This window comes from Muntiacus reevesi, chromosome 20, assembly GCF_963930625.1.
Source record: "Muntiacus reevesi chromosome 20, mMunRee1.1, whole genome shotgun sequence".
Taxonomy (NCBI): domain Eukaryota; kingdom Metazoa; phylum Chordata; class Mammalia; order Artiodactyla; family Cervidae; genus Muntiacus; species Muntiacus reevesi.
In genome coordinates this window covers 9709330-9730996 of record NC_089268.1, presented here as the reverse complement: position 1 = coordinate 9730996, position 21667 = coordinate 9709330, and the positions used below count along the sequence as shown (strand labels likewise).

Below are 21667 nucleotides of genomic sequence, written 5' to 3'. Positions count from 1 at the left end.
TGAACAACCCCTAAAAAAAGAGAAAACAAAGAACCAGTCAGAAGGTACATAACACCCCACCCCTCAAAAGAAAGAAAAAAAAAATTAAAACTCTGAAAAATAAGGTAACTTATTAGAAATTATTCAGAGGCAGGTGAGGACTGAGAATCTGGTCCACCAATGTCCAGGACTGTGTTCTCTGCATCAGCGTGAAACTATCTGATTCTTCCCTCACTAATATAACCCAGCTGTATAAGGAATACATCCAGGTCTTTGCAACTCTTCACATGATCTCTCCCATATAAATGACTCAATTCAGTTCATAGTTAGCTTAGATTTCATGGCAAAGTTTATTTGAAGAAATAAAAAAAACTACGACAATCTCCCCATTCCAACATCTACCCTCCTGTGTGTGGACCAAGGGGCTGTAATGTGGGTGAGGATGGAAAGGGAGGAGGTATGGTCCCACTGTGCAGTTATTTCTCTAGTTTTCAGCATGTGCCACCTCAGCCCTGAGTCCCTCTAACCTCGGCCACTTGTTCAGAGCAGTGGCACTACCCTGAGTGCATTTTAGGTCAGTGGCCATCTCCTGAGTTCACTGATCACATTTCAGTCCCTGTGATCAATATGAGTGATCAGTGGTGGTCAAAGGTAGACAAGAGGCACAGACTGTGGAGGGAACACCTCTATTAAAGAGGGTTCTAAGTGACTCACGGAATCCTCAATTTGTTAAAGTGCTCAACTACAACATACAAAATAAAGGGGTTGAAAAAGTACCTACGGGTGAGAAAGTAATTTACAGACTAAAGGGTTTCCAGAAAATCATAACAAAGGAAAAGTATAGAAGACCTTTACTCGTAAAATTTCAGCAACGATGAGGGAAAAGTAAAGCTTAGAGCTTAGTCTCTGGATTACTGGAACTCTGAATCAAACACATCTCTAGATGGAGACCAGCTCCCTTAACTTCTCGTAGAGACTGAATTAAACATTTATCATAATTCTTCTTGCTCTAACTCCTCTCTCATCAAATAAAACTTCTAATCTGAAATTTAATCCAGTTTCCTGTATGAAAAGATCTATTACAGGCAACTGATCAGTATATTTACGGACTGTAAACAAGTTTCCTGTAGGATAGTTAGCAAAAACCTGGAGATGAGAAATCAAGTTTTCAAATCTGTCAGGTTGAGGCCCACACTCAAGAAGAGATTCATAATATATCTACCCTTCTGGAATAATGAACAAGATACAAGGACGTTGCTGCTGGTCCAGGGGTTAGGACTCTGCACTATCCACTGCAGGGGTGCAGGTTCAATCCCTAGTGGCATGCTACGAAGTATGGCCAAGAAAAAAACCACCAACACCAACAAGATACAAGATTAGGGTACTGTGGTAGTGAGGGGTAGCACAAGGGAGCAGCAGTGGCTCCCTTGTCCTGAAATTTAGCATATGGCCTCAGCAATCACTTGTAAGTCCAGTGAGCAGTGGCCCAGCCCTGACCCTTGCAGAGGTCCTGATGGCGAAGGAAACAGGCATGGACTCTGAACCGGCGACCACAGTGAGGACAGGCATGTAGGGTTCCAGCATGCGTCTTCATATGCTCTGTCAGATGGTGCTTCAGCTTGAAACGCTTGTTGCAGATGCCACAGCCAAAGGGTCGAAGGCTGAAGGTCAGCATGATGTGCCGGTCACGCTTTGGCTTCACTGCAAAGCGTTTCCCACACAAACAACCAAAGCGTTTTCCATCTGCAGGGGGTGCGCCACCTAGCTTCACAGGTCCATGCACAGCCTGCCCTGCTCCCCCAGGTCCCCCACCCCCTGACAGGATTTCATTCCCATGAAGATCCACTGGTTTCCAGGATGGACCACCTTCTCCAGATGCTGTCCCTGCTCCTGAGGGCAGTAGGAACCCTAGTTCTCCATTCTCTTCAGTGTTCCCTCCTGGAAACACTTTGGTCTCCTCCTTCACTCCTACAGACTGACTTCCGCCTCCTGCTACCTCCTCCTTGGACTCAAAGGGTTCCTGCTTGATGTAGAAGATTTTGGGGGGCAATGCAGTATGAGGAGCAGGAGACTCAGGTGGGGCATTCTCGCCCTCTGGAAACCTGCAAGGAGTAGTGGATGTGGGCAGGGGGTGGGATGCAGGAGGGCAAGGAAAACTCCCATACCCTTTCTGAGACTGAGGAGTCTGAGAGGGTGCTGCTGACCCTTGGTCCTCCTCATCTTCTTCCTCCTCTTCCTCTTCAACCTGAAGCTGTAACATATCTCCCAGTTCACTCCCCTCCCCTCCAATCGGGCTCTGGGTAGAAGCAAAAGACTGTGCCGGGGTCTGGCAAGGGGAAGAGCGGATGCACCAGCCTCCTGTGGTGGAAAGAAGTGTGTGGAAAGGGGAAGCTCCTCGGGATGAAATCCCACCACCTACGTTTTCCAGTTCTCTAAGGATCTCTGAGCACTGATCTACCACTTGCCACATCTGCAGGCCACTGGCCACAAGGAGGTGCGCAGGGAGAGCATCCAGGGGCAGACGGAGGTGCCCCGAATAAATGAGCTGGAGCAGCCCCTCGAAGGCATCGGCTTCGATAACGCTGGGAAGGGTGAGACGCGGTGCATCCCCCAGAAGTAGTTTGTCGTGGAAGTAAGGAGAAGCGGCGGCCAACACTGCTTTGTGGGCCCTCAGTTCGCGGCCCTGCACCAGGAGAGAGACATCACAGAACTTTCCCTCCAGCCTGTGGCGGTTCAGGGCCTCCAGCAGCAACGAGCTGTGCTGAGGAAACTCGATCTGGATCGTCCGTGGGGCTGGGTTGCAGGCTGGGGAGGGGGCTACGGAAGGCAAAGGCGTCGAGGTATCCATGGCCTCCTGGGGAAGAAAGAGATCCCAGAGGGTCGGGTACAGGAGGTGAGGGGGCGGGGGAGAGCCCCTGCGCGACGAGGGCTGTGGAGGAAATAGGGGGTCACAGATGCTCGGGATGAGGGCAATCGTATCTCCCCAAATAACGTCCGCCTCCACTGCACCCCAACGTGTGGGAACTTTTCGGTCGCCGGTGGTTCGGGCAGAACAGTCCCAAACACACCCCGCCGAGAAAACGAAAACAAACCACAACAAAACACCAACCGGGGCTTGAACTTGCAGGGCCTGTGGCGAGGAGAAGGTCCTTTAGCCGCGAGCCGGACCCCGCCGTTCCGCTCCCCAACTCACGTGCCCGCAGAGTCCAACTCCCTGGCAGGCACCTGGGGACCGCGAGCGCCAGCCGCTTGGCCCTTCCTGCCGCCACGCCCCCACGGGTACACACGCGGTCTGGCATCCAGAGCGCCTCTGCAGCAACCGCGCCGCCTCGGCCGGAAGCCGCCTCCTCCCCGCCGGAAGCGGACCTCTAGGAGTTGGGCGGGGCCATGGAGGCAGCCAATCGGAGGGCGCCGACCTACAAGCCTCACGCCGATTGGTCGCGCCGGGGAGAAGGCTGTGCTGGCGGGAGGCAGTAGACCCGGCCCGGGCCGCAGAAGGGATGAGAAGGTGCACCCGGTGCCGAGGGCGCGACCAGTGAGCTATGCCAGTTATTAAATGTAGAGCCTGCCCCCGATAGGTGGAGATTAAGAGGGCATCTAGCGTATGGGCTAGGTATTGTTCGCATCCCACGCTCCCTCCCCCGACCTGCCACCAGCGAGGTGGGAGTTCCCATCCTTTCCTCAGGGGAGGCCGAGGCGGCAAATGCTGGGGCCGACTCCACAAGGCTGAGGCACCCAGTTCTTTCCTCCGTTCCGCACAGGAGCACTTTAACCAACAATTAAATAATCTTCATTTGTAGGTAATTATTTTTAAGGGACATGTAGATGTACACTTGTAACTTTTTATCAGATAATGCTGCTGTTCCTTAACCTCTCTACTCGGGGTTAAGTGGCGCAGTGGTGAGACATATGGGGTAAATTTGGCCTGTGCAAGACTCCTACTCTAAAACAGTTTCGCTGGTTGGGACATCGATATTCTAGGGCCAAGACTATGGCATCACACAAGGATACAGAATTTCTCCCAAGCTGTCAGCTTTCTCTCAAAAAGCAGTTCCTGTCACCATGCTAATCCTCCTGGAGGTCTGAGACTAGGAAAGTCAGCACCGCGATAAAAGAACAATCTCCGTTTATTAAACATGATTTTTCTGTTTCACCACACACTCCAGAAAAAAAGGAAATGGGGCTGGGAGTGGAAGAAAAGGGGCAGTGGTGGGGGAGAGAGTAGGCTGGGGGTGGGGTGGGGAGGGGTGGGGAGGGAGAACGAGAAAACAAAATAAAACAGGTAGGAAGAACATCTCCCTACCCTTATGGGGTGGGGGACGGAATCGTGGGGGGGAGGGGGCCAGGAAGCGCTGTACAGAGGGGTTGCCCCCAGCCCACACACACACACCCCAGATATGTACAGTACAAATCCCAGATAATTACAACAGCCAAAGAAGAGAAGAGGAAAGGGGGTTCAGGGGGAGGGTCTGAGGTTGGGAAAGCAAGGAAGGGCACAGGGATAAAATTTCACATATTTACAACTTTTATATAAGTATAAATTTGGCCCCGGCTGGGTGTCTGTGTGTAGGGGATGGGACTGAAAGGGAACTGTCCATACAAAAGAAAGAAGGGTGGAGTCCGAGAAGTCTCAATACCAAACGCAAGAAGGGATGAGGGGGCAAGGCTGGGTAGAGGACAGCAGTCAGGGACGAGGGGGTGCCAAGGAGGGCCTTCTCTCCTCCTATGACCGACCCACCCCAAACCCCATCCATCCTACCTCCCCTATCCCGCCAGAGAGCTATGTACAGAGAAACACCGAAAAATTGTGGAGCTGGCGGGAGGGAGAGATGTGGAGGGAGATTGGGGCGGGGGGGGGGGGGGGGGGGAGGATGAGAGGGAAGCCCAGCCCTGTCCTACCTCCCCCAGGGGACAGAGTCATGGAAGGGGGCCCCCAACACCCCTCCTCCAACACAGGTCCCCCTGCCCTGGGGGAGAGAGACATGGCTTTTCCTAGAGTAAGTTCCCCCCTCCCCCTGGGAGTAGAGACCAAGAGGGGGGGGGCAGGGGGGCTGTGTGTGTCAGGGTAGGGCAGATCAGCTAGTCTGTCCTCCCCAACATACACCCCCCTGCTAAACCCTAACCCCTCCCCTGAACCTCAGTTCCGCCCCACCCAACACACTGGGGGAGGGGGGGGCCTGAGCCCCCTCACCCCGCTCTGGGACCAGCCAAGAGCAGATCAGGTATGGAAGAAAGGGAGACAACTCCCATTCCCCCTTGCCGCCCCCTCCCTGCCCCGGTGGCCCCTCCACCCCATCTGGGTTCTGGGTGGGGAGGGAGAGTATTTGAGAGTGGTAGGAGGAGAAGGAGTTTGTGCGTGCTGAGCCCCCCCAGACGCTCCTGAGAAATCAAGGGGTAATAGGACCCCCTCACCCGGGGTCCCCTCCCCATAACAAGGGGGACAGGGGAGGCCAAAATGGGGCGGTGGAGGGGAGTTAGATTGTCAGCTCTGGTTACTGCTAAAAAAATCACCCTGAAGTTGAAAGTTTGGAGGTGCCACACCCCCAGGGTGGGGGTGAGGGTCTGTCCCCCAGTGCTCAGGGGAACGATGAGGCAGAGGATGGGGATAGCACCCCGGAGTGAAGGGGTCTGTGTCCTGGGGCAAGGGTCCTGGGGGTCACAGGGGACAGCACCCCAGCGGGAAGGACAAGGGGGCAGCTGAGGCTCCCCACTCTCCCTCCCAGAAATGGTGCAGTGGGGGTGGGGGACTGGTGCCCCGCAAGGAGGCGTTCAGGGAGGCGATCCCACTGTCCCTCGGCGACGTCCAGTCCTGGTGGTCAGTGCCGTTCCAGGGTGGGGTGCACAGGGAGGAGGAGGAGGTCTGAGATGCTGGGTGGGCTAGTGGTCTGCGGTGTTTCGGAACTCGCCGTTCTCAGTGATCTGCAGCCGGGGTGGGGGAGGTGGGGCTGGGGGGGCCAGGCCGTTCCAAGGTGGGGCCAGCGTCACACGCGGGTTTGTTGGACCCAAGGGGGGAAGCTGCCTCTCCTGCAAGATACCAAAGAGGAGAGCGCGGACTTATTGAGACGCTTCGCGGGGGCCTGGCTGCCAGCCCCCAAGCAGTGGCCTCCCCCAGAGCTGGCCCACTCCACCAACTATCCCACCCCCTTCCCCCAGGACACCCCTCCCACCCACATCCTCCTCGTTTGTTCTCACCTGCAGTAGAAGGTACATCTTCTGCAATCAGGGAGAAGAGACTCTTACCCTGACTCCTAACTGGGGCCTTCAACCCCAGGAGTCACACCAGGAACCCATTTCAAAAGAGGTCAGTTTCCTATCTCACTCTCAAGCTAACCCTGGCATCTTCCACTGCCCAGGGCCCCCTCCCAGGCCACCACCAACTTGAGGTGGGAACTTAGTGCAGAGGGAACAAGGAAAGGCAGTACAGCAAAACCTCATTAATCCAACCCCCCATGGATTGGAATTTTTTCATAATTTGAACAAAAACTGGGCTTGAGTTTTCCTTTATCTGTGAAGAAAGAATGTGCTAAGCAAATTAATAGTAGAAACACATCTGTGGGAGGGAATATTTAACCTATACCAGAAAACAGGCTTTTCAATCCTATCCACTCATTAACACATGCTCCCTGAGGGCCTCGAGTGGAAAAGCCTCGTTCATGGAGTTCTACTTACTGTATATATTCTGAAGATATGCATTTCATTAAACAGATACTGTCATTCAGTTTTGTCCCTTATTCAGAGTGGCCATCTCAAATACAACACTCTACATTAGAGAGGTTTAACTGTACTGGGGGAAAGGAACAGGAGTCAGGGAAGTAATGTGGGAAGGAAAAAATACTGTGGGAGGGCTGCCTCTCATGCTGATGTCAGAAAGGAAGGACCAGGAGCTCCTGCAGAGACACAGCATGCCCCAAGCTCTGCGTCCCCAGGAAGCAGAAGGACTTCTTTCCTCTCCACCCCCATGTTCCTTTCGTTCCCTCACCCTGGGCTCCCAGTTAGAGGGTGAGGGGGACTCCCACCCCTGGTACTATTCTACCCCTTTCTACCCTTCCTGGACCAACTCCTGTCTCCTCCCCTCAGCTCTGGCTTCTGTTCCTCTGCTGGGAGCGGAGAAGAACACCATGTATTCTATGCTTCAGGTCGCTCATTTGGCTTTTAAAAATACAGACATAAAATTAATTTTTACATTAATGGTTGAGTTACAGAGGGACCAATACCTGAAAGGGATTTAGAAAAACTGTCCAAATTATTTCCTGAGATATAGGGCATTGAAGCCTAGCAACTGAGCCGTGTCTGACCGAATCGCTAAAGACATAACAACATTCCAGGCAGAGGCTCCTGAATCAGTTCTCCTCACCTCTCAGAAGGTCACCCAAACCCAAGATTTAAGCAAAGCTGCCCTCTTAGCTACTGAGTATCTCCCACACTTTACAGGAGTCAACAAGAGGAAGTCACGTGCAGCAGGGCATCCTGAGTGTGGCGGGAGAGCAGGGGAAGGAGACCTCAGACTCCCTTCCCTCTGCTTGTCTGCTGGCAGCGGCACACAGGCGTGCCCCCGACACCCCCAGGGACCCAAATTTAGAAAGGAGATAAATTAGGGTGCCATTATTCATTTTACAAAAGAATTCACCACAGGAGTCCTTTAAATGGTGAGGTCCCCTGGTGCCTGGCAGCATCTGTTTTCAGCTCACTAACTACTTTGACAGAGAGGCTGGGCAGGCAGAGAGTTAAAATTACAGTGTGAGGAGCCACTGCCCACTGCAGATCCATCCTGCAGAAAATAAAGCCTCTCAGAAGTGATGTCACTGGTTGACAGGTTCCCACTTGCTGGCTTTTCAGGTAGGATTCTGTGTCCGGCAAGGCCACTGGGTAGCAGGAGACGGGGAGTGAATGGCATTAGCAGCCCCCAACCTAGCACCTCTGCCAGAAAGCAACACGGCTACCAGCCCATGATCTTATCTAGGAAGACATCTCCTGCCACTGCCAACTCCCACACCACGTGGGCCGGTCCACGTCCTAACATCCATCAGGGTTTCCTTTCTCGATCCTTCTCCTTGCTCCACTCACCCTAAACTGTCTTGACATCTGAATGGCACCCTTTCCAAGACCCCCAAAGTCTCCCTGCATTAACTACACACTCTTAACTCCCACCCAGCAGGGTCAAATAGGAGCCTCAGATGCTGTCTACCTCACAGGTGTAGGGAAGGAGGAAGAGAAACAGGTGAGGGGTGGAAGGAAGGAGGGCTCTCCACAGAACCAGGAGAAGGGACAAGGAAGAGGAAACCCCAGCCTACCTGCTGCAGCCAGCATAGCCCCTTTAGCCAGCGCCCCCAACCCAGTGTCACCACCCTCCTTAACAAACCCTACCCCCAACGTCCCAACCCCCAAGGACGCTTTGGTGAAATGGGGGGTGACAGACATACACTGGAGAGATTAGACGAGGAGGCAGGGTCGGGGGAGGTGCGGGGAGGTTGTGTGGGGAGGGCGCTGTGACCTAGGGGTGTGCAGGTGTCTAGGGTACAGCGCTTGGTAGGGAGCAGCTGTCCCTGCACGGTTCTGGGAGGCGGCAGGGAAGTGCTCTGGGGCAGTGCCTGGGGAGATGGGTCTGTACAGGTGTCCGGAGGGTCTGGGGAGGTCCTCAGGTGTGGGGGGCAGCCGTGAGCCGGGGAGGGGCTCTGGAGAGTCAGAGGGAGTGGGCTTCACGACCAACCTGCAGTGGTCCGGAGTCACCTCCCCCTGTGTCCTCCGCCCGTGGTCAAAGCGGAACCAGGAGAATTACCTGATGAGGAGCTGCAGGGGGAGAGAGTGGGGTCATGGGGTCAGGAGCCTTGGTGGTTCTGGGTGGGGGGAGCCTGGAGGTCAGAGCAGAGGAGAGGAAAGCATGGGTGGGCAAGTGAGCCGAACTGGGGGTAGGGAAACAAGGGGTTGGGGGAGGGAGGGAAGTCCTAAAAGCTGGCTGGAGAGAGAGGGCGGCCCGGCTGGGAGCTAGGGTGGTCAGGCAGGTGTGAGGACCAGAGGGGGAACAGGGCTGAAGAAGGTGGGCTGGGCTTTAAACACTGGCAGGAGAGGGTGCTTAGAGTGTGGGGCCGGGGGGTGGGGGGGTGGGCTTCAGGATCCCGGAAGCTGGGAAGAGGCCTGGCGAGCCGTCAGAAAACAAGGAGAACTTGAGGGGCCCAGGAAGCAGTGATGACGATCACCCCTATGGCCCCAGGGCACCTGCTGGGCACCCGCCGGGGGCTCTGCGCTGGTGAAGCACTGCCTCTGGCCCCCTGGCCTGAGAGGCGCTCGGGGAGACCGCGCCAGTCTGGGGCCAAGACTTGGGTCTGGGAGCAGAGAGGCTGAGGTTCTGGCTGAAGGTCCTGAAATGCTGCCGAGCAGGGGAGGCAGGGTGGGGAGGCATGGGGAAGGGGGAGGGGAGTGGAGGCTGACACTGCTGGAAGTGACGAAGGCACAGACGACTGGATGAAGATGGGGTCGCGGGGGACGGCCGGGAGCGGCCGTTGGACGGAGGACGACGGGAGAGACGGCGGCAATGGGGCCGGGGTGGCTGGCGCAGTGACCGCACGAAGGACAGTGGGATGGATGGGGATGGGACACGGAGAAGATAAATGACATTGTAATTTCCACCTGAGCGTCGAGCAGCCTCTTCTTGGGTTCGGGCAGCGGCTCAGCCATGGTGGGGTGGTCCCGGCGCAGCTCCTCCTCCACCAGCATCAGCCTGAAGGGACGGGCTTCAGTGGGGTTAGTGGCGGGCACGGGAGGGGAGCCTGCCCGGGGAGATCCCGACCCTGGGAACCCTGCCACTCTCTCAAGAAGCTTCGGCACTTTTCTCGCTCGCATTCAGAATCCCTCCATTGCTCCGACCTCAGGGCCCCCAGAGACTGCCCGTCATTCACCCGCTTTCAGGAATGCTTGCATCTCCCTGCCAAAGACAGGTCTCTGTGCCCCGGGGACCCCACCCACCAGGCACATAGCACTCAACACTCTATCCATGAGCAGGCCCTTCCGCAGACACTGCAGCTGAAGATCTGGCTTCTCTATCCCCTACGCCACCTCACGGAACTGAGACTGTCTCCACGGCAGCCCCTGGACACCCCTGGCCCAAGAGGGGTCTCTATAAACATCATTCCCAGCTTCTCTCTACCCTTATAGAAGGCTCTCAAGGTGATTTCTCATAAAGGATATCACAGCAGTGGTTTTCAAAAGTTTCAAGTCAAGCTTTTCCAATTAATCTTACTCAAAAATACACTGAAAATGGATGGAAATGGAGCTGGCTCTGGTTGGAGTGGGGTGTGGGGTCCTATCCAGTTCTCAAGCTAACTGACCCCCTTGTTGAGACGCTTCCTTTGGAGCTCAGGGCTTGGCAGAGCACAAGGTAGAACGCGCATCATTCACTTTCTGACGGAACACCTTTCCACAGCTGCAGAGGAGGGCGGCCCAGGATGGGAAGATCAGGGGCTACTGTGGCTAAGGGACCCCTGCTCAGATTTGGGGTGAGCATCATAGGCTGGCCTGAGAATAAGCAGTGGGGAGCCCCAGCCTAGGCCAGTCCAGACACACAGAGATGGCTGGACAGTAACAGGTGCATTTCTGAGGGCTTCAGACATTGCTAGCAAAGAGGTCAAGGTTTACTAAAAGGACATTTACTGCGCTAAGCACGAGCCTCCTCTCCATCTGGTGACGGTGGAGGAGGTGGCATCCCTGGGAGGGTGGTGGGCTCTCCTCCGGGTGTCCTGAACTGGGGGGGGCTCACTGACCCTCTTCAGCCTCAGGCTCTTCCTCACCAGCCCTGCCCGGGCCGCTCCTCACCTGCCGATGATGCTCTTGATCTGGGAGTCCTTCTCCACCTGCTGCTGCCGTAGCCTCTTCTCACTCTGCTCCAGCCGGGCCTGATACTGCATCAGGATTTTGCTGGTCTGCTCTTCCTGGGACAGCAATCTCCGCTCATACTCCTCCAGCTTCCGGTTGGACATGTGCAGACGCTCCTTCAGCGAGTGGATCTCCTCCTCATACTCCTTCACCTGCCCGCCGGGCACACGACCCCGCACTGTGAGGGGGGCTGGGCCTGACTGTCCACCCAGCCTCTACCTTGCCTGCTAAGCACAGCACCGTGCACTGAGGCATCCTCACCAGTCTCCTCCAGCCTTTCCCTGGCCTCTTGATCTCCCTCTCTCTCTCTCTCACACACACAAACTTTTAAGAAACCCCTCCCATGGGGCTGAGGCTCCCTCAAGATGTAACAAGACCGTGGACTCCCCCAACCTAGAGGTATACACATGACCTGATGCCTGCACCTGGACACAGGAGACCCTACACAAGAGCCTAGACAGACTCATGGACACAGACATTTTATCCTTGGTTTGTTAAATAGTGCTGGAAATAATTTATAATAAGGTCTAAAGATATTCTCTTAGCTCAAGTCTATCTACATCAATCCCAACATTTTTCTTTGCTCAGAGACTACTTCTCCCCAAAAACCTCTCTGCTCCCCCAGTTGGAATTATGTATCCTGTATGTATAATCTAACCCTGCAGTCACCCTCTTCTTCAGGGTCCTTGTAGCAATGGCTCCCAAGCAGCTTTCTGCTAAGTGAGTAAGGGCCAGAGCTTCAGCTGACTTTTGCTGGGGGCCACCAGCAGCTCAAAGTCTGGATGGTCTTCCCCATGTGCGCCAATACACCCCATTTTCACACACGAGACCTGTGACCGCTACCCCTCTGTCACCGGTGCCTGTGGGACAGTGACTGGGGATGCCGTGCGTGGCTCGTGGTATAATTGCCCTGCCCTTGCCCAATGGATCAGCTCCCACTGCTGGTGCAGTAACTGTCCTCCTGAGAAGCCACAGGAGCCAGGGCTTATGCTCTCCCTGGGGAGGAACACGGAGGTGGTCTAATACACAGCATGCTTCCCCCGACAATCTACCATGTGTGGAACCCACAAAACAGAGCTGAAAGGGGCTTTTCAATAGACTGATTGTATCTGGCCTCCCCTGAGAGACTGAGGGCTTCTCAGAAGGGATCGGGTCTTTGTCCTTTCTTCTCATAACTACTTGGCCCCAGGTGTTGCCCTTGGAAGGGACTAGAAGCCCGCCCTGTGGGTAAAGGTAATGACAGGGCTCAGGGCGGGGAGGGCCCCTCGTACCCTGTCCAGCCGGCTCTCATCCATAGACTTGGAGTACTCCTTGAGTTTGTACTCTTCCCGCTCGATGTGGGCGCTCTCAATGTCAGCCGACAAGTGAGGCATGTTGGAGACCCAGGCCACCGTCCGCTCAGAGGCCGGCATTGTGGGGTTCAGTGTGGATGGCGTCTGGGAATGCTGGGGCAGGAGGGGAGAGGGAAGGTGAAGAAGGTGGGTGCCTTCAGAGGCAGGGAAAATGGCCCAAGGAGATGGGAGTCCCCCCCGCAGATCCCCTCGTGAATGCTGTTCTCATCACATTTCCCCTGGGAGCCCCAAGAGGGCAGGAAGGCCTGTCTGTTAACTGACAAGCGCACAGTGCCCAAAACAGCACGTGGAGCAAAGTAGGCCCTCTGTGTACTTTGTTTAATGAATGAAAGATGAGAAAACTGTGACTTCAGACCACAGACTTTTCTGCTCCCCTCCACCCGTCTCCTTTTCCCCTCCCGCTCGCCGCCCCTTCAGCCCTCCCACCCGTCCTACCTGCTTGGTGATGGAGGGCTTGAGCCCCCCGCCCCCGCCGCCGCCACCGCTGCCCCCGCTGCCCCCGATGCTGCCCTCCTTGCTGAGGCTCTGCTGCCGTGGGCGGGCAGGGCCATAACTCGGCTCCGGCGACTGCAGCAGATTCCCGCTGGACGGCCGAGGTTTCTGGGCAGCGCTGACTGTCAACTGCTGAGATTTGCCCCTCTGCAATGGGGGCGGTTGACCCCCGCCGCCCCCGCCACTGCCCCCACCGCCGCTCCCGCCTGCAGGGCCTGAGGGGACAGGCCTCTGGGGACCAATGGTGATCTGGGGAGGGGACAGCATGTGCTGCAGGTTGTCCTGGAGTGAGAGCTGCCGACGAGTGAAGTCGGTGCCAGAGGGTCCAAACTCATCGCTGTAGCTGTGGCTGTGAAGGATGGAAGCAGCAGGGGGCTTAGGGACCCCTGAGGAGAGGTCCTCGCTCTTGCTGTAGCCGTGGAATGGGGCGAAGGTGTCCCCTGGGGGCTCTCCGCCTCGGTGGTGGTGGTGGTGGTGGTGGTGGTGATGGGAGGAGGGTGGGCCGTGGCCGCTGCCTGCTGCGTGGCCCCCTGGGGGCCCTGGCCCATCAGCAGCCATGTGGAAGAGAGGATTCTGGAAGGAGAGGGGGATGCGTAGTTGCTGGGCAGGGACACCGTCTGTGGTGACGCCCATCTGGCTAAGGCGCATGCCGGCCGCTGTGATGGATGAGCCGCTCCCCTGGGAGAGGCGGCCAGCAGGCGCAGGCCGCAGCCCCAAGGCCGCGGTCAGGGAGGCCTGACTCGAGTGCAGCAGGTCCCCGACAGCCGCCAGGTTGGACACGCTGCTGCTGTTGAGGCGGCCGCCGGGCCCGTCGCCCTGCAGGTCCAGCATGGAGACACTCTTGTTGACACTCAGCATCTTCTGCTCCGGCTCTGTGATGTCCGAGCTGCTGGTGCAGTAGGCGGGGGAGGACCGGGCCAGGGGTGGGCGGCTGACATAGAACAGGTCTTTCCCCCCACCAGGCGGTGGTGGCGGGGGCTTCTCCTTGGTTGGGGAGGGGAGGCGAGCCATGTCCATGGAGCTGCAGGAAGGGAAGGGGGCACACGAGTGGGAGGTCAGAGCGGGCCGCCGGCAGGTGAGCCTCTGTCATCAGCAAAGGCCTGGGGTGAAGAGGGGGCCACAGGGCAGGGAGAGACGGCGGCGGCGGGGTGCGAGGGGTGCGAGAGAAACAGGACAGGATGGGCCTCCGGGCAGCGGGGGCAGATGGGGCAGCAGGAGGAGGGGTGAGGGCAGGTCGGGGCAGACGTGGGGGAAATGAGGGTGCATGGAGAAGGCTGGGAGAGAAGAGGGCGGGGGAGCGCAGAGCCCCTCACCTGTTGAGGCCTCGAGCCATGAAGGACTGAAGGTCGATGGAGCTGGAGAGAGATGCAAGAGGGGCGAGCACAGGCAGAGAAGGAGAGAGGGGCGGAGGTCGGACATGTGGAGGCGGGCGGGGTGGCAGATGGGAATGGTGTCATGGAGAGGAGGGGCAGGGTGGGCAGCGCCCGGCGGCGCAGGGGAGGCCCTGCAGGGGGGGCCAGAGCTGGCAGGCTCTGCGGGGTCCCAGCGGGGACTGGGACAGAGCCATCCAAACGTCCTGACACAGGTGGCTGGTCCCAGCGTACTGGCTGAGCTCCCACCTGCGGCAGGCCTGGGCAGGCCGAGGGATCCCAGGCTCACAGCACATGGAGCTGAAGGGATGTTTTTGGCAGGGGGGCGCTCTGCGTTGCTTGGTTCCTCTGACTTTTAAAGGCTCTCAGCCTAACCACTGACTGAACCTGTCTCCTTACAGTTTTCTCTAAGAAAACGCTTCTCTTTCCTTTCTTCGAAGTCCTCGAGAGAGGCTCACGGACCCAGGAGTGTATCCGGGACAGATGTGCGGGCTCCTAGGGCACAGCCGGGGGCTCCCGGGGCTCACCTATTGAGGTCCCGCATCATGTAGCCCTGCATCTCGGCCGAAGGGCCCCGCAGCACCATGGGCTGAGGCCGGGGCCGCTCGCTCTGACGACTTGGCTGCCTTTGGATGTTGGGGTTCCTCAGAGCCGTGCTGATGTCATTGAGGAGCCGGGGCAGCGGGCCCAGCTTCAGGAGGGCTTCCTGGAAGGGGAAGGCTGTTACCTGGGGGCTAAGAGCCCAGCTTTACCTGGGGGCTGTTACCCGGGGGCCTCAGAGTTCAGAAGGGGAAAGGTGTCTGAGCCCGGGAAGTGGCAGTGACGTGATCAGAAGGGTGGCAGAATCTGCTCAGGGGATGGTCTCTGGGTCACAGGACCCTCTGGAGACCTAAAGACCAGCCAAGGGGCCCGTGCTGACCTTGCTGAGCTGGGGCAGCACCTCCCACAGCAGGGCGTGCAGCGTGGAGAGCTCTCGGCCCAGGTCGATGTAACCCTCAAAGCTACTGCTGTTAGTCAGCGTGTCCAGGTTGGAGATCTCGTACAGGAACTGCTGCATGGAACCCCACTCCAGCTCCAGAAACTCGTTCATGAAGCCCAGAAAGTCCTCCTTTGAGGTAAACCTGGCCAAAGCATCCAGAAGGCACAGGTCACACCCAGAAGGCCCCAACCCACGCCTGACTCTAGGGACTCAGGAGACCGTTCCTGCCAGCCCCACCCAACCCCCAGCCTGAGGCTTCCCTCACTTGGAAAAGTTGGCCAGGTTCTGGATGACCTTGGCGATGAGCGTGAGGGTTCTCGAGGTTTGCTCATCTGGGTACTCCTGCATGAGCCCGAAGAGGCTGGGTGACATGATGGCCGGGCAGAGGAAGCGCAGAAAGAGCGAGGCGCTGATCAGCCGGTCTGCGATGTCCTCCCGGCCCCGCTCTGCACAGCGCAGTCGCCAGGACGCAAACACCTCCTTTAGCTCCCTCGGGAACACGCTGGCGGGGAGGGGCGGGGAGACAGAGAGAAAGAGAGAGAGAGAGAGAGACCGGGACTGAGCCCCAGAGACCCTCAGCTTCCAGGGAACATGCTGAGGGGGGTGGTAGGAGGTGAGGGTGCAGAGACAGAGGTGAAAGTGACAGGGCGTGAGGGAGGGCGCGCAGGAGGAAGATGGGGGGCTGAGGAGGAAGAGGGCTGCGGCAGGGGACAGACGGCGGAGAGAGGACCGGAGGGAGAGGAGGTGGGGGACAGGAACACACGGGAGAGAGACAGCGCGTGTGCCAGAGAGACGAGGAGAGCAGGAGAAGAGAAACAGACACCGGGAGAGACAGAGATGGGAGAGAGATGGAGGGTCACTTGAGGTACAGGGAGCTCGGACCCCCCAACTCTTCTGGATTCCAGGGAAATGGGGATGGAGGCACCCCAGGCATGGTCCCAATCCCTGGAACAGCTGAGTTCACTTCCCCCACCTCCCAGGTCCTCCTCTGCAATGTCCCATTGACACCTTAAACTTCGAACCCTGGAAAGCAGAGCTGAACGTCACCCCCACACCTCCAACCGCCACTGAGTCCACCACTCTTGACTCCCTGATTCTGTCAGTGAGGCCACTGGTCGCCCAGCCACCAGCCTCACGGCCTCAGGACCCCCACAGACATGGCCCTTCCTTTCCAATTAGCTGAGGATGCCCGCTGATCCTCTCCACAGAGGGTCCTTACAGCGGCCCCTTTCTATTTTTCCTGCCAGATCCTAACTCAGGATCTGATTTCCATACCTAACACATTAACAACAGCCCCCAACTAGCCTGGACTTCATCTCCCTATCCAGCCGCCTCTGCACCCACCTCTACTGAAGGACTAACCATCACGGTCACGATACTGCACGGCGCCCACACCATCACAGGCGTCCCCTGACCTACTGAGACCTCCAGGCTCCCTTACCGGGCAGTGAGGCCTTCACACGCTAACTCTCTGCACCCTGTCCGGCCACGTGGCCCTCCGTTCTCCACTGAGGTGAGCCACATGCCCCACTAAACCACTTCTGCCTGCTGTCCCAGGACCTCTCGCCCTCACACATGGGTCTGCTCCACAGCCTTCTCCCGAGGCAGCTTCTCAATCCACCATGTTCTACAGATCAGAACCCGGCCCAATCTTCTAAGCCCAGTCCAGGAGCACCTCTCCCATGAAGCCTTCTCTGCTCATCTCCAAGCTCTGCCTTCTCTGATCTTATGTGTGGAGACGGGATGGAGGGTCCCTTCCTTGGAACTTAACACATACTACACTGTTCCTTGGCTTTCTGCGTATCTAATATCCCAACCCCTCTGGCGCAGGTCCTCTGAGGGCAGGGGCCAAGTCTCACAGCTCTCTGCCTGCTCTATAGCACTGAGCACAACACTTTGCCTACAACTGGTTCTCGGGTCTCTTTGAAGATGGACAGATGGATGAACAGATGAACACACGACTCCCCCAACCCTGGCCTCCCAACCCAGCGTTCCCAGTCTCACCAATGGGAGTTGACCACCTTGCACAGGGCCAACTCACAGCACATCCGCAGGTTGGCCTGGTGCTCAGCCAAACTGGATGCTGTGCACTTGATGGGGTCCACCTCACAGTTTTCCTCAGATTCATACAGAGCACGGATGAATTCCCCTGTGGGGTTGGAGGCACAGTGAGGGTCAGTCACACTTTCAAAGGGCAGGGACAACCAGGGTTTGGGGAATCTCAGAATCAGGCTGGAGGCTGGGGACTCTGGGTCTGGAAGCATGGAGCTGAGGCAACGTGGACTTGGGGTCTGCAGGAGCTGTGTTTAGGGCTGGGCCGGGTGTCTGTAGGTTTGGGGAGAAGGCCTGCAGGGGGGCCGTACCGATGGCATCCTTGAGGTATTTCTGACCAATCAGTCTCATGTACTCTTCTATGGCTTTAGTGGCGAGCGTGTTCTCGCGGAATATGAGGTGTTCTCGTTCCATGAAGCGGTCCACCTCGGACATGGCCATGTCTGAAAGGAAGTCCTGGAGCCCAGGAAGAGCCAGGGATCAGCCTCTGTTCACCCCAAGCTCACGAAGACACACATGCCCTTACTGTCCCCGCCAGCGGGTACCCATGCCCAGGCCGCCTCGTCCCGAGGGCCCAGCACTCACCTTGGCCTTGCCCGTGCTCTGCAGGATGTGAACCAGGGCACTGGCGACCTCCTCCTTGCCCTTGACGTTCAGGGCGGGCTCTAACACCGCACAGAGCATCCGATAATGGTTGGTGACATACTCGGCGAACTCCTTATATAGCTCCATGGGCAGGATGCTCATCGTTTGGTAACGAGCTTTCAGCCGCACCGCTGGGCAACCTCCTTTGCCCTTGCCCCCTGAGCCGCCCCCAGAGCCCCCTCCCCCACCCGAGCCCCCCATACCCCCAGAGCCCCCGCTGCCCGTCGGCAGGGTCACAGGGTACCACTGCTCTGTGAAGTGGCGCCCGGCCAGGGTGGCCACAGGCACAGTCACCAGGCCGACATAGCCTGCCTTGTCCTTCTTGCGCTTTTTGTCTGAATCACGGTATAGGTGCAGCCGCAAGGCCCGGACGGCTGGCAGGTTGTTGAACTCGAAGTGCTCACCCCAGAAAACAGTGTCCCCCGAGGCCGAGCGGGGCTTAGAGGTGGTGCGTGCATACAGCATGTCATCCAGGCAGAGCTCACAGTAGTACCGCTTCTTGGGGGGCAGCTCCCGGGCCTCTATGATCCACAGCTTCAATACGTTGTCCACCCGGCGGCTGTTGTCCTGGCAGGGTAGGGTGGGTGAAGGGGAAGGGCCAGAGAGCCAGAGACACCAAAAGAAGACAGAGAGTCAAAAACCCAGTCTCTGAGACCAGCGATCCCAGGGTTGAGAAGGTGTGTGTGGAACGGAACCCTGTTTCCCTCAGATTCGGTCTACTTGGAACCTGGGAATGTGACCTATTTTGGAAATACAGTCCTTGCAGATAAAATCACATTGACATGTGGTTAATACTGGATTAGGGTGGAACCTAAATCCCATGACTGGGGTCTATGTGGAGAGGGAAATTTTGAGACCAGACACACATGGAAAGGAGATAAGCCCATGAAGATGGAAGTAAAAATTTTGCAGATGGAGCTATAAGTTAAGGGATGCTGAAGATTGCTGGCAACCCCCAGACAGTATGAAGGGGAAGGGGAGGATTCTTCCTAGAGCTTCCAGAGGAGCAAGGCCCTGCCGACACCTTGATTTTTGACTTCCAGTCTCCTGACTACCAGAAAATAAGCTTCTGTTATTTTAAATAGCCTAGTTAGTGGTAGTTTATTACAACAGCCAGACAAAATTGATATAGACTGAGCTCATACATCAGTTGATAGAATTTGTATTGGGGAAAGATTTTAAAAGTTATAATAATAAACCCAAAATATTAAGGTGAAATTTGAACAGGAAAACGGAGGAGTTTTTCAAAGACAATCAGAAGTTAACTGAAAAAAAAAAAGGCATAAATGCAAAAGGTGAGAATCTACAGTTAATGCAAAAAGGGCCTGGAGGCTGACAATGACCAGTGGTTTCAGTGTGAAAAGAGCCTGGTATCCGGACTCTGAAGGAGGAAGATGGCAGCATCTTGGGTCTAGTTTTTAAGAAGGACATTGACAAACAAGGGTCTCCCCAGAGGAGCTCACTGGAAGCTGGGACACAGAGAATAGCAGACAGAACTGGGAGCATTTCTCTTGAGAAGAACATAGACTCACAGAATTTTTGAGCCAGAGGGACCTTAGAGATATTCTACTTCAACCCCATTCCTACCAGTTGTACAGAGAAGAAACCATGGTCTCGAGATTCAGCTACTGACCAATCTAAGTGTCCTACGGAAACACTGCGAGCGGGGGCTGGGTGCCCACGTGTCAGGGTATTAGGGGGACATCCCTGCTTGTGGGGAAGAGGCACTGGAGGAAAATTCCAGAGCCCTGTCAGCTCTCAGTCTATGATTTCTATGGAAAGGAAACATCATACAGCAGAAGAAAACAAAAAGAAACAGGGGGTCTCCTCCTACTCCTCCGCCTCCCCCCTGCCCCATGCCGCCCCTGCCCCCGGCCCCCTGGACACTGGCCCGCCCTTGCCGTCTGGAGCCCCCAGACGCGCAGTACCTTGTTGGGTTTCACCGCCCGCTGCAGGTTCTCGATCCATTTGTCCCTTTCGGCGGCAGAACGACAGGCAAAGCATTTTGTTCCTGATGACGTCGTTACCTGAACAGGGGTGCATGGTCAGAGGGGGCTCTAGAAGGGAGAGGATTCCCTAGGGCTGGGATCACCCTACCATCTCTTCCTCCTGGCCTATTCCTCCTTCCTCCCAGCCCATTCCTCCTTCCTCCCAGCCCCAGAGGTTTCTGTTTCCCTGACATCCCACCTCTGCCACCTTCTCCAAGCCTCTCTCCCTGCCCCTCCTGGACCCCCATCCTTGGTCCCGCCCCAGCACCACACACCCAGTACCTCAAAACAGAACTCCTGGCCCAGGATGGAGCTGTGCACTGGCTTGATAATGGAGTCTTCATCCAAGTTGAGCTCCAAGGCCTCGGCCGCGCTACTAGGACTTAGCAGGGACTCGTGAGAGTGCGACTCCTTAAAGCTCTGCATCAGCCGGGCCCTGGTGGGAGGGTGGTCCAGGAGGGGGGATCAGGACCCAGCCTGCTTACAAACCTAGAGGGCTGCATCACCAAGCGGGCTCTGGGATGGACAGAGACCTGGGGAAAGTGCTTCTACACCCACTTCCCACACGAACACAGACAGAGAGAAACCCAGCCTGTACCAGGGAAGGACATAAGGGGTGTGAGAGAAAGCCCCTCCCCTCAGTCCACCACCTAAGGGGTTTTGAATACTGGGGACACCTAGAAATATCTCAAGCCAGAAATGACCCATGGCAGGGAAAAAAGGAAACAGGTGGGCTTTGGACAGTTCTAGATGGGACTTCTAGGTGATCACTCCCCCTAAAAAAAACTCACAGCTGTGGGAGTCTTGATTCTTGGGAGTCAAGAATTAAAAGTACAAAGATGTTGGTCTGGGCCTGCCACATAGGTACTACCTAAAAAGCATTTAATAAATCCAAGAATGAACGAGGTAAGAGAACACATTTTAGCAAAATTGAGGGAATGAGTGAGGGAAGATAGTAAGAGATACGAGGAGGCTGTGGGCAGAAAACAGAACAGGAGCATGGGTCTGGAAAGGAGGACTAGGGAGGAAGAGATAGGGAAAGGACAAGAGGAAGAGGGAAAGGTAAGAGCAGAGAGACAGGGTGGCAGAAGGTGAGGAGGGGCCCTGGAGGCTGGCTGAGAGCACAGAGGGCAAGCAGGGGTGAATTTGGGAGCACCCCTCAGAAGAGCAGAGGGACACGGGAGCCAGCGAGGGATGAGGAGTGGAGAGCCGCGGGGAAGGGAGGGGGAGCCGGGTGTGGGAGCCTCCTGGAGCTATTTATAGCAGCCCCGTCATCCTGGGCTCCACTGCCGTCAGCGCGACGCTCCCCCGGCCCCCCGCCCCCGCGGCCAGGAATACCAGGCCCTCACCCCCTGCCGGCCCCAGATCCAGCTCCAGGGACACGGAGGGGGAGGGGAAGGTGTGACTCACCTAGCCCAACTCCCTACCTGCCCTGCCCCGGGGTGGCCAGACAGGGGGAAGGAAGGACAGGTTTCTCCCTGGGAGGAGCCCCGGGGGAGGGGGAAACCCAAGGAGGGACCCCAAGAAGCAGACCCCAGAAGCAAGCGAGGTTCCTTCTAGCCCAGCCCTGGAGACGGTGCCTTCCGGTCTGTCTGCGGCCTTCCTCCTCAGGCTCAGTCCATGATGAACCCTCCAGCCTGCCCTCCCCGGCTGTGGACCCGCACACCTGTGCTGCCTGCCCTCCTCCGCATGCTCCCCGCGCACCTGCCACCCCGCCCCGCCCCCGTCCCTGGGACCCTGCACCCGGTCCCTCCCTCCCCATCCTCTCCCTGGCTGTCACTCCATCTCTGTCCTTCGGGGCAGCTCTGTCCACCCCAGCCTGGAGCCCATCCTTCCCCGGCCAGAAGAGGCCCTCCTTGGCTTCACCTTCATCCCCTTCCTTTCCTGCCCCGCTCCTCGCTCCTCGTCCTCCCCCCTCTCCCCACCTCCTGCTGCTTCTCCATT

The 21667-nt window shown here is 57.0% G+C and overlaps 2 protein-coding genes across 9 annotated transcripts in view; both read right to left on the bottom strand.

Annotated features, from left to right (window-relative positions):
- Window positions 1-278: 278 nt before the first annotated feature.
- On the bottom strand, window positions 279-3318 carry ZBTB9 (zinc finger and BTB domain containing 9). Of its 2 annotated transcripts, none has more exons than XM_065912437.1 (2): window positions 3173-3318; window positions 279-2833 (listed from the first exon to the last, which is right to left on the bottom strand). In XM_065912437.1, exon 2 carries the CDS (start codon window positions 2825-2827, stop codon window positions 1439-1441), a length of 1389 nt encoding a protein of 462 aa, XP_065768509.1. In that variant the 5' UTR covers window positions 2828-2833; window positions 3173-3318; the 3' UTR covers window positions 279-1438. The 2 variants fall into 2 exon arrangements, with proteins under 2 accessions (XP_065768509.1, XP_065768508.1); XM_065912436.1 differs by having other exon boundaries at window positions 280-2833; window positions 3089-3318.
- Window positions 3319-4200: 882 nt separating this feature from the next.
- The window catches only part of SYNGAP1 (synaptic Ras GTPase activating protein 1), a 29877-nt gene continuing 12410 nt past the window's right edge, over window positions 4201-21667 (bottom strand). Inside the window, exons 6-20 of one of the 7 annotated variants that reach the window (XR_010660050.1) lie at window positions 20006-20159; window positions 19664-19762; window positions 17676-18302; window positions 17402-17546; window positions 17043-17187; window positions 15304-15540; window positions 14979-15180; window positions 14587-14765; window positions 14003-14044; window positions 12633-13710; window positions 12117-12290; window positions 10786-10997; window positions 9604-9694; window positions 8687-8828; window positions 5877-6003 (exon numbers count right to left, since the gene is read on the bottom strand). Coding sequence is in view for 5 of the 7 variants with exons in the window: in XM_065912597.1 (XP_065768669.1) it covers window positions 9085-9694; window positions 10786-10997; window positions 12117-12290; window positions 12633-13710; window positions 14003-14044; window positions 14587-14765; window positions 14979-15180; window positions 15304-15540; window positions 17043-17187; window positions 17402-17546; window positions 17676-18302; window positions 19664-19762; window positions 20006-20159 (3904 nt within the window). In the remaining 2 variants the exon portion in view is untranslated. The other 6 variants (XR_010660051.1, XM_065912599.1, XM_065912600.1 and 3 more) reach the window with 6 other exon arrangements.

Excerpts from the sequence above, each read along its gene's own strand:
- ZBTB9 (XM_065912437.1), bottom strand. The coding sequence starts at position 2,827 with ATGGATACCTCGACGCCTTTGCCTTCCGTAGCCCCCTCCCCAGCCTGC.